This window comes from Lepidochelys kempii, chromosome 20 (assembly GCF_965140265.1).
Source record: "Lepidochelys kempii isolate rLepKem1 chromosome 20, rLepKem1.hap2, whole genome shotgun sequence".
Taxonomy (NCBI): domain Eukaryota; kingdom Metazoa; phylum Chordata; order Testudines; family Cheloniidae; genus Lepidochelys; species Lepidochelys kempii.
The window spans coordinates 1,799,123-1,809,205 of record NC_133275.1 but is presented as its reverse complement, the minus strand read 5'-3'; the positions used below and the strand labels follow the sequence as shown (position 1 = coordinate 1,809,205).

Here is a 10,083-nt window from a genome sequence, read left to right as displayed (position 1 = left end):
TCCCAACTCCACTCTGGGCTGGGAATCCCTGAATACTGGGGCTGTCTCTCCCCATTGAGATGGCAATCCACCCTCTCCCTAGAATATCTGCGAGGGCTGTTCATGGTCTCTGTGGCCAGCCATGCCCATCCTATTAGCATGGAGACCAGAGGACCTACAGAAAGGGGGGAGGGTATTGAGCTGGCAGGGTACCAGGACCAGTCAAATTGTTTGAAACTGTGGTAAAGAACAGAGTTATCAGCCACACAGATTAACATGATTTGTTGGGGAAGAGTCAACATGGCTTTTGTAAAGGGAAATCATGCCTCACCAATCTATTAGAATTCTCTGGGAAGAGAAGTGGTCAACAAACATGTGGACAAGGTGGATAAGGTCCCTCATCAAAGGCTCTTAAGCAAAGTAAGCAGTCAAGGGATAAGAGGGAAGGTCCTCTCATGGTTCAGTAACTGGTTAAAAGATAGGAAACAAAGGGTAGGAATAAATGGCCAGTTTTCACAGCAGAGAGAGATAGCCGGGTCTCCCATGGAGCAGTACTGGGATCAGTGCTGTTCGACAGATTCATAAATGAGCTGGAGAAAGGGGTGAACAGTGAAATGGCAAAGTTTGCAGATACATAATTAGTTATGCCCAAAGCAGACCGCAAAGGGGATCTCACAAAAACTGGGTGACTAGGCAAGAAAATGCCAGATGAAATTTGATGTAGATAAATGCGAAGTAATGCACACTGGAAAACACAGTCACAATTATCCATATGAAGTGATGGGGTCTAAACTGGCTGTTAGCATTCAGGAACAAGATCTTGGAGTTGCTGTGGATAGTTCTCTGAAAGCATCTCTCAGTGTGCAGCGGCCGTCAGAAAGGTGAATAGAATGTTAGGAACCGTTAGGAGAGCGATAGATAACAAGACAGGAAACATCATAATGACACTATATAAATCCCTCGTACGCCCACAGCTTGAACACTGCCTGCAGTGCTGGCTGCCCCATCTCAAAGAAGATATATTAGAAGTGACGGAAGTACTGAGAAGGGCAACAAAAATGCTTAGGGGAATGGAACAGTTTCCATCTCAGGCGAGATGAAAAGGACTGGGACCGTCCAGCCTGGAAACGTGATGACTGAGGGGGGAGATGAGGGAGGCCTGTAAAATCATGACAGGTTTGGAAACGGTGACTCAGGACGTGTTATTTACCCCTCCACCTAACACACGAAGCAGGGGCCACCCGGTGAAATTAACGGGCAGCAGGTTTAAAACAAACAAAAGGAATTTCGGCTTCACACAGCGCTCAGTCACCAGTGGAACTGGTTGCCAGGGGATGGGGTGAGGGCCAAAAGTACAAAAAGACAGATCAGTTCCTGGAGGACGGGGCCATCAAGGACTATCAGCCAGCTGGGCAGGGAACCTTGCCCGATGCTCCGAGTGTCCCTAAACCTCTGACTGCAAGAGCTGGGAATGGGCAACACGGGGTGGATCACTCCGTAATTGCCCTGTCCTGTTCATTCCCTCTGGGGCCCCTGGCACCGCTGGGGGCAGACAGGACGCTGGGTCGATGGACCATTGGTCTGAGCCAGCCTGGCCGTGCCAAGGTTCCGGGTGCAGAAGTCGGGCGGGGGGGCAGAGGTGGAATAGCGGGGGGGGGCGACAAGGCGACAGGACTGCAAGGAGGAGGTTGGTCCCTGTGGGGCAGAGAGGGGGGCCAGAGCCCGGGGGGGGGAGCAGAAGGGGGCAGATGCACAGCACGGGCGTGGGGGGGCAGTTAGTGTGTGGAAGCAGCTCTGGAAGTGGGGGGGTCAATTCCGGGGGGGGGAGTCAGGCTGTGCAAACAGCCCTCCCCCCACATGCTCTGTGCCTGTGTGTGTGTAAAACCACGTGGTCCAGTTTCCGAGCCTCCGTTTTCATGAATGGAGCCTGCCCTATCAGCGCGCATGCGCCCTCCCCCCTCCCCGCCCTCCTCGGGGGAGGCTCCGCCCCTCCGGCCGGGTGGCCGGCCAATAGCAGCGGCGGCTTTCGCAGTGTTGTGGGCACGTGGGAGGCCGGGTGTTGTGGTTGCGGTGGCGGCCCCGCCCGGGCGGGCTCTTATCGCTCAGGTTGCCGGGCCCGCCCGCGTCGCTCTCCCCCGTCCTGCCGCCCCCGGGCTCAGCGGCGCGGGTGCTGTCCGCGCGGGCCATGCCGCTGGTGCGCTACCGGAAGGTGGTGATCCTGGGGTACCGCTCCGTGGGTGAGTCCGGCGGGGCGGGGCGGGGCTCCCTGCAGGAGCGGGGGGAGGGTGCACGGCGCCGGCGGGGCGCAGGGTGCATGCGGGGTCTGGGGCGTGGGGGCACGGGGGGCTCTGCACGGAGCAGGTGGGGGGTCTGCTGGGGGGGCGAGGGGCTGCAGAGGCGGTGGGGGCTGCTGCTCCTGTGAGGAGGGGACGGGCCCGGCTGCGCTGCGGGTTTCCTGCTGCTTCCCGGCCCAGCTCCCGCACGCTTCGAGCTGCCCCGCCGCATCTGCGGGGGGGTTGGGGGGCTGGGAGAAAGGGGTCCTTCCCACCCACCCCCAGGCGCGCCCCAGGGCGGGGGCCGGGGTTATGGCCACGTTCTGGGGTGTGCAGCTCCGTGTGTCTCTGCTGGACACCCCCCCCCAGCTCCGACCCCAGAGGGGCTGGGGGGAAGAGGTCATGCGGGGTCAGTTTGCTATTGAGCCACATGGCAGGCGAGGGGAGGGAGGAAATGACCTGGAGTCAGACTCGTTTCCTTAGATCTCGTTTATCACTTTCAGGTGTTTGTGTGTGGGGGTGTCCAGCCAGGGGGCCTGCCCGCGCAGGGGGTGTGTGTGTGTGTGTGTATCTGACGTTTCCTTCCCCCCCCCCCCCAGGGGCCATGGCAGAATGGGGTCTGGGAGAGTGGGTTCGAATCCCTCTGATCAGCTGTTGCCTAAAAACACCCACCCATGGGGGCTGATCCCCCGCGCCACAGCAGAAAGGCCGCCCTTGGCCCGGGTGCGCATTTGGACGTCCCCCGCGAACCTGGACACGGTTGTGAACTTGGCAGGCCTCGCCCGGTTGTCTCTGTGGGTGGCTCGTAGCAGCGGACAAAGCAGGCTTTAAGGGTTACGTCCACGCTGCAGTCAGACACCCGCGGCTGGCCCGTGCCGGGCTGGCTCGGGCGAAGGGGTTTGTTTAGTTGTGGTGCAGCTGTTTGGGCTCAGGCTGGAGCCCTAGGCTCTAGCCCCTGGTTCCCACCGCAATTAGATAGCCTCTTGGCCCTAGTCAGCCAGCATGGGCCATCTCCGGGTGTCTGACTGCAGTGTAGACGTACGCTAAGAGACTTGCGGCATCCACAAAAACGAACTTTCAAATCTCTTCCCTCTAGGTAAAACTTCCCTGGCTCATCAGTTCGTTGACGGGGAATTCCTGGAGTGCTACGACCCTACAGTGGAAAGCAGTGAGTGCAGGGCCCTTGGAGGCCTGATTAAATCCATAGCGGACATCTCTACCTTGGGGATTGTAGTTGTCTTCGCACATTATTTACCCCCCTAGTGTCTAGAGGCCTCACCAAAACCAGTCTCCACTGGAGGTGCTATGGAGTTCCCCCGCCCCATTGTTTAAAGGTGGGGTAGGGGGGCACCGAAGAAGGACGGGAGGGGAGAAGATTTGGCAAAGTGAAGTGGCAGAGTCAGGGACAGAACCGACCCGCTCGACCAGGCTACAGGATCCACACGTTGCTGTTCTTGGATGGGACTAGGAATGTGCGGTGTCCATGCTACAACTCGCACATGTGATAAAACAAACACCAACGAGGATGCCAGCCATTGGGAAGGGAATGTGGGGAGAAGGTGGCTTCCCTGCCTGGAATCCAGAGCCTTCTGCAGGGGGCAGGGAGGGGCCTGGGGTGAGGTATCCATCAGGGCTCTGTCCCCGGCTCGCTAAAGCGATCGGTTAGTTTCTTTTGCCTAGTATGAATGGAAACCACTTGAGCTCTGCTTGGGGTTTCACTCGAATAGATCTCAACCCAGGGCGAGAATCCGGCTCAGCATAAAAAGACAAGGGGCCTTTAAGCTGAAAGGCCACGTGCTGTGCGGGGGGGGGGGGGGGGGGGGGATGGGGATGTTTCCTTTTGCTTTTGTCGTGACCCCTCCCTCCTTCCTGCCCTGGGCTGTTTCCAGCCCCTTCCTGCTTTTCAGAAGACCTCAGCCCTGCCAATAGCGAGGCGGTTGGGTGGCCCTTTACTCAGGCCTGCCTGTCAGGAAACGTAGCAATTCCTCGGGCTAAGTGTGTCCGGAGCAGCTAGTCCTGTGTGTGCAATCGCAGGAGACCTGCTGGACATGCTCCAGTCGCAGGGGGGGTAAAATGCTCAGCCCTGCTCCGGTCCTTAGCTCACCACGGAGCCACTCTGGCCCGCCCCGGGCTGCATCAGGCTTTGGGCTCAAATCCATTATCGACTGAACATCCATGGGGATGGGGGAGGGCTGCGAGAGCCACTGGGGTCCCTCCAGCTCAAATGTCTCCAGGCTCGGCTCTGGTTCTGTTGTGTGGAGCTGGCTGGGCAGGACGGGAAGCCGTGGCCAACGGGAGCTGATTTCAGCTGAGCTCCAGAAGCTTCCAACGTCTTCCCTGCGGCTCCAGGGGCCTCGTCTCCTTCAGCACCCGGAACCTGGGGGCGGGAGGGGACATCCAAGGCCAAAGGACCAGGCCCGTTCGCTATGGGTCAGTAGCGGACTCATAAACCAGCCACCAGAGGGCAGCAGGGAGCCGTGGGGCTGTGTGCAGAGGGCCACACCCTGTAATTGACTCGTGCGCCGTTGATTCCCTCCAGCCTACAACAAAATGCTGATGGTGGGAAAGGATGAATTTCACCTCCAGCTAGTGGATACTGCAGGGCAGGTAAGGCCTTGGGGCAGCCAGGAGGGACTAGCTGTAGCTTTTCCCCTTGGTACCTTGTCCTGATGGGTCTTCCCTTTCCACCCCCAAAACTGATATGTGATGCAGCCATCTCTGGGGCAGAACCCATCACCTATCAAGGCAGCAGTTTAGGTCAGCAAGGGGGAAATCATGTCTGATGACCAGAGGGAGTTTAGGGAGGGGGAGGGATTTGGTCAGGCCCTTCCCCCTCCCAAAATAACCCATTGTGAAAGGTTTGGTGTTTCCAAAGGAATGAATCTCCAGCAGCAACGCTGTCCCTTAGCATGGTGCTGGGGCAGGAGGGGGCATTCGTGAAACATCTGCTGGGGGTCTCCCATCCGCCTGCTGGCCTGACTGGATTCTGCTGCCCCTGGGCTGGGCACCTGTGTCTCAGTGGGGTGGGGTCCCGTAATGAAGGGGGGGCGATCTTTTCTATCTTTTTCTCACCCGACGCTGTGCCCGGGTTCACCAGGACGAGTACACCATCCTGCCCCCCTCCTTCAGCATCGGGATCCACGGATACCTGCTGGTCTATTCGGTCACCTCGCTCAGAAGGTGAGGGTCCCCCCCCTCCCCTGGGGGGTGCGGGGCAGGGGTTTGGCTCCAGCACCGGGGAGGGGATGTGCCCTGCAGTGGGGCTGGGAGCTCGGTGAGCCCCCACGCTGCAACCAGCCCCGTGTCCTGGGCCGTGACTCCGGATCAGAGTGGGGGCTGTTCTCCCAACTGTCCCAGCAAACTGCCCCTGGGGTAGCAAGTCTGGAGGGGCCCTTCCAGGCTCATGTGTTGTCACCAGCAGTACAGCGGCTGGGGCCCCCCCCAGGGTTGTGCCCCCCAGTTGTGGTGGAGCTGCTGGCCAGGCTAATCGATGACGGTGACCCTAGACCCGGCTCAGCCAGCTCCAGGCTGGGATCCAGCCGGCTCTGAGGGCGATCGGGCCCACCCTGGCTCCACCCGGGGATAGGCAGAGTCCAGAGGGGCCAGGTTGGAGCAGAACCTGCCCAGCCCTGGTGTTGGCCCTGGATCCCGTCATCAGGGTTGCTGGGCCATTCTGGGCCACGCCTGGCGGTGGAGCAGCGCGGCTGCAGCTCCCTGGCTTCTCCTTAGAGACCGCTCCCCGTCTCCCCTCTGCAGCTTCCAGGTGGTTAAGACCCTTCACAACAGGCTGTACGAAAGCAGAGGGAAAACCCGGTAAGAGTTCCCCTCCCCTGTCCGGGGCCCGGTCTGTCCCAACAAGGGGGCTCTCGGGGAGAGGCTGGGTCTGCAGCTGCACTGGGTGGATCTACTCCATCCCCGGCCGTCGGACTCCAATGGGGCGTGTGCCTGCATCTCAACCCACCGAGGCTGTGGGTGCTAACTGGGCCTCTTGACTGAATGGGCCGTGGCCTTGGTGGGCCTCCCCAGGCAGGGCTGGACACCTGGCCTGCTGGGTGTGAATGGGCCATGGCCCACTGGAGTTGGGGAGGCAGGGGCTGGAGGTGGCTGGATGCCACCAGCTCACTCTGCTCTTCTGACTCTTCCCCCCTCCGCAGGATGCCGGTGGTGCTGGTCGGGAACAAGGCCGATCTCTCCTTGGAGAGGTAAGAAGTGGCTCTGGGGTGGCGAGGCCCGGTGGTCTGTCACCCATTCCTCCCTGTACCCCACCTCTCTAGAGCTCCCTGCTGAGCTCCAGCCCGCTGCCCCTCCCTCGCGTTCCTGGGGGGTGGGCAGCTCTGGTCTAAGGGGTCTTCGCTCCTCATCCAGCTCCCATTCAACCCCCTGTCGTGTCTCTAGCCGGGAGGTGAAGACCGACGAGGGCAAGAAGCTGGCGGATACCTGGGGGGCCGTGTTCCTGGAGTCGTCGGCCAAAGAGAACCAGGTCTGGTATATTTCCCCTCTTGGTCCTGACTCTCGGGGGCACCAGGGGGAGTGAGATGCTGAATTGCCCTGGGAGCCTACATCCCGTCTCTGCAGCATCTCCTGGTACCTGCAGGCTTGGGGGGTGGGGGGGAGAATCTGCCCTTTCCAGCAGAGCTGAGGGGTTGTGGGGAGGGCAGGGGGCTGCACAGAGGGGTAAGGTCCATGCACTGCGGAGACAGGAGTGACTGGATTCCCCGAGAGCACAGCCTGGTGCAGCTCTGCAGCTGCCGCCGAAAGAGAGGCGCTCCGGGGGGGACGGGGGGGCCGCAGATGCTGGGGATCAAGAGCCCCATGCCTGAAGCACTGGGCGGGTGGATTCCTTCAGGACCTCCCCCAAGGGGGCGCCCCAGTTATCCCATCCCAGCCCTCCCGGCTGTCACTCAAGCACCCCTCCCTGGCTCCGTCCCCGCAGATGACCCGGGGAATCTTCACCAAGATCATAGAGGAGATCGACCGGGTGGACAACTCCTACGGCACCGAGCGCAGCTGCCTCCTGATGTGAGCGCTGTTGCCTCGAGCTTCCTCGCCGGAGGTGGGGCGGGGAGGGTGGCCACCTCCCCGCCTCTACCTAGAAGTTTCCTTGCAGCCCCGGGACTGGTGGAATCGAGGGCTAGACACCACCAGAGGCACCTGGCCTGGCATTGTTACGGGTAACCCACAACCACACTGTACCTCACTGCCTGGCCCCTCGGGGGCTCCCCGGGGGGCAGGGCCTGCGTTTGCACATTCCCAGGCTGGAAGCAATCTGTGTGTATCGGGCACTCTGCGTTTATAGAAGGGGCTCTTCTTACCGAATGTATTTATGTTTTGTGGGGTGGGGGGCTTTGGATATTTATAGCCAATGTCTAAGCCTGCACCCATATGTTTACGGCAGTCTCTGTCCCTGTCCCCAGCATGGGCTCAGTTCCCCTTGGCTGGGCCTCTGGGGCAGACTGGGACTCCCTTTTTTTTCTACCGCTGCTGGAACTGGAATCAGTTTTCCAGCCCTTCCAAGACCTGGTCTGGTCTCGGTTCGGATGCCACGGGCCACAGCCGAATTCTGATCTGGCCAGGGTTCCACCCACCCTCCTGCCTCGCCATCTGTTGCCTTAGTTCTCCTTAAAACCAAGAAACTGTTGTGAATTTCAAGCCACAAAGGGGATGTTAATGTGGATTCTTTTCTGGGGGGGAGTTTTTTCCCCAAGCCCTGTTGGAAGGGCAGCACTCATGGGTGGGAGCTGGGGGTGGGGGTGGCTGGATCAATTAAACTTTGTTTTGTATGCAAAATGAATTTCCTGGAGTCTTTGTGCTCAAGGTCTGAGAGAGAATGGGGGGCACGGGGAGCATCCGCCGAAGCAGGGCAGCACTCTGAGACCAGGGTACTGTATATTAAAACCTTAGGGTAGTCGGGGGAGGGGGAATAATTGGTGGTGTGCGTCACCCACCATCTCAGAGCAGCTGCAAAAAAGATCAGCAACGAAATGGTGTTATCATTAGGTTTCCGAGTCAACGTTCACTGGGCCTGGATTAACACTCTGCATGCACATAGTCCTGTCAGCAGATCTTACAGTGCTTTGGAAGAACTGAGCCAGCCCTTGGAGGGGTAGGTCAGAATTATTTCTAGTTTTGGGGAAAATGAGTTAGAAGGAGTAAGTGACCTGCTTGGGAACACGCTGCCTAGATTGGAACCCAGGTGTCCTGGTGCCCCTGCTCTGCCTCAGCTTGTCTGAAGAATGAAGGGAAGGAAGGCTTGGTTCTCCCTGATTCACGCTGTTGAGTTCCTGAGCCCCCAGGGCTGGGACAAGCCGCAAAGGAGCAGGCAGAGCCTTTGCTGTGGGGGGCACCTCGTCTCTGCCCTGCTAAAGAGGGGCTGGGCAGCGACACCATCTCTGGGTCTCACAGGATTGGCCCCGTTCGGCCTGGCGGCTTTTTGCTGCGACTCCTTGTGAGCGGGGCTGGAGGGTCTCCGGCTCCGTGGATTGCGGCTGCTGGTGTAGACGGTGCCCTGCTGGCTGCACAGGAACCTCCCCCCTTCTTGTGTGGTGCGCTGGGGGGTCTGGCGAAGGCAGTGGGGGAAGGGGAACAGGAACTAGGAAATAAAGGTTCAAAAGGTGAAAGCAATTGCCTGGACTGTTTCTAGGTTAACTAGCCCCATAAATGTGTGGGGAGGGGCCTGCCCCAACCCAGAGAGGGCCAGGCTCTGCGCAGGGTGCATGGGGGTGGATCCCAGTGCCAGGAACTGAGAGGTGTTGAAGGGGGCGCAGAGGAGGAGCGGGGAGGGGGGGCAGACAGTTCCTGTGGAGGGGACAATCCCTTGGTGTTCCAAGCACTGCACATCTCCATAGCTAATTACACCCATCCCGTTGTTACCAAGAGGCAGTAACGGGGCCCCCCCTGCCTGGGAAATCTGCCCCCCTTAGGATGCCACCTGATGTGCTGAGATACCACTCAGCCTGCCTGTCCTGCCAGCCTGGGCCCCCTTTTTACCTGTCTTGCTGAGCCAGGCTATTGGTGTACATTGGCAGTGCGAGGGGTGGGTCCAGTCCCAAGTGCCTCACGCCCATGTCTCTGCAGGGTTGTGGCAGCCGTGGCACAGAGGCTGCCTGAGGGGCCACAGGAAGGCTGAGCTCTTTCACCCTCCCTTGTCTCTGCTAATGGCCCATTAGCCCTGTCTGGCTTCTCCATTGTTGTACGGAAGGGCTAGGTGGGGGTGATGCCCAAAGTAACCCAGGTACATAGTTAACGTTCCTAACTTCAGCTCCAGAAAGGATCCAGGCACGCACACTGGATAATGGCCTGCAGTAAATCAGAACCTTGCCCCGATACCTCCCACGGGCTATCTGGCCTAGAGTACATCTCACTTACGTCAGATCCATCGTCTAAGCATATTTTCATAAAGAATATGGACCGAAACGTCTCAACCTGCTGTGAGATTATTGGAAGCAAAGAGGCCTACAGCCAGTGCGTGGCTGCCCTCTACAGGGAGAGGGACCAGCCTAGGGCAATAGGAGCAGATGCTGGACTGGTGTTGGGGGGACAGGGGTGAAGCCTTTCCTGCCCCCCAGAGCTGCTGTCTCTGTTCTGGCTGGAACTAAACTGCTGCTTCATGGCTGATGGCCGTGATAGGGTTTGGCTGCTGTGAGCAAGGGGCCCTCTGTGAATCAGCGTCAGCAGGCTCCCCCTGGTGAATGTCCCAGGGCACTGGGAGCTGATGGCGGCAGCAGGGTTCTATGCCTGGCTCCTGCGGGCGTCACTCCCACACTGCGTGCCTCAGTTTCCTTTCTTGTTGGAGCGGGCGAGTCCCCGTCTCCCACAGCACAGGGAGGTGTAA

General features: G+C 59.4%; 1 protein-coding gene across 2 annotated transcripts; it reads left to right on the top strand.

Annotated features, from left to right (window-relative positions):
- Positions 1 to 1,770: 1,770 nt before the first annotated feature.
- Positions 1,771 to 7,990, top strand: RHEBL1 (RHEB like 1). Of its 2 annotated transcripts, XM_073318630.1 has the most exons (8): positions 1,771 to 2,216; positions 3,349 to 3,420; positions 4,792 to 4,859; positions 5,350 to 5,432; positions 6,009 to 6,065; positions 6,407 to 6,454; positions 6,648 to 6,732; positions 7,186 to 7,990. In XM_073318630.1, the coding sequence occupies exons 1-8, from the start codon at positions 2,165 to 2,167 to the stop codon at positions 7,273 to 7,275; spliced, it is 555 nt and encodes a 184-aa protein (XP_073174731.1). In that variant the 5' UTR covers positions 1,771 to 2,164; the 3' UTR covers positions 7,276 to 7,990. The 2 variants fall into 2 exon arrangements, with proteins under 2 accessions (XP_073174731.1, XP_073174733.1); XM_073318632.1 differs by lacking the exon at positions 6,009 to 6,065.
- The last annotated feature ends 2,093 nt before the right edge of the window (positions 7,991 to 10,083 follow it).

Excerpts from the sequence above, each read along its gene's own strand:
- RHEBL1 (XM_073318630.1), top strand. The coding sequence starts at position 2,165 with ATGCCGCTGGTGCGCTACCGGAAGGTGGTGATCCTGGGGTACCGCTCC. Across the intron at positions 5,433-6,008 it reads TCGGTCACCTCGCTCAGAAG|CTTCCAGGTGGTTAAGACCC; the intron begins GTGAGGGTCCCC and ends TCCCCTCTGCAG. Across the intron at positions 6,733-7,185 it reads CGTCGGCCAAAGAGAACCAG|ATGACCCGGGGAATCTTCAC; the intron begins GTCTGGTATATT and ends CCGTCCCCGCAG.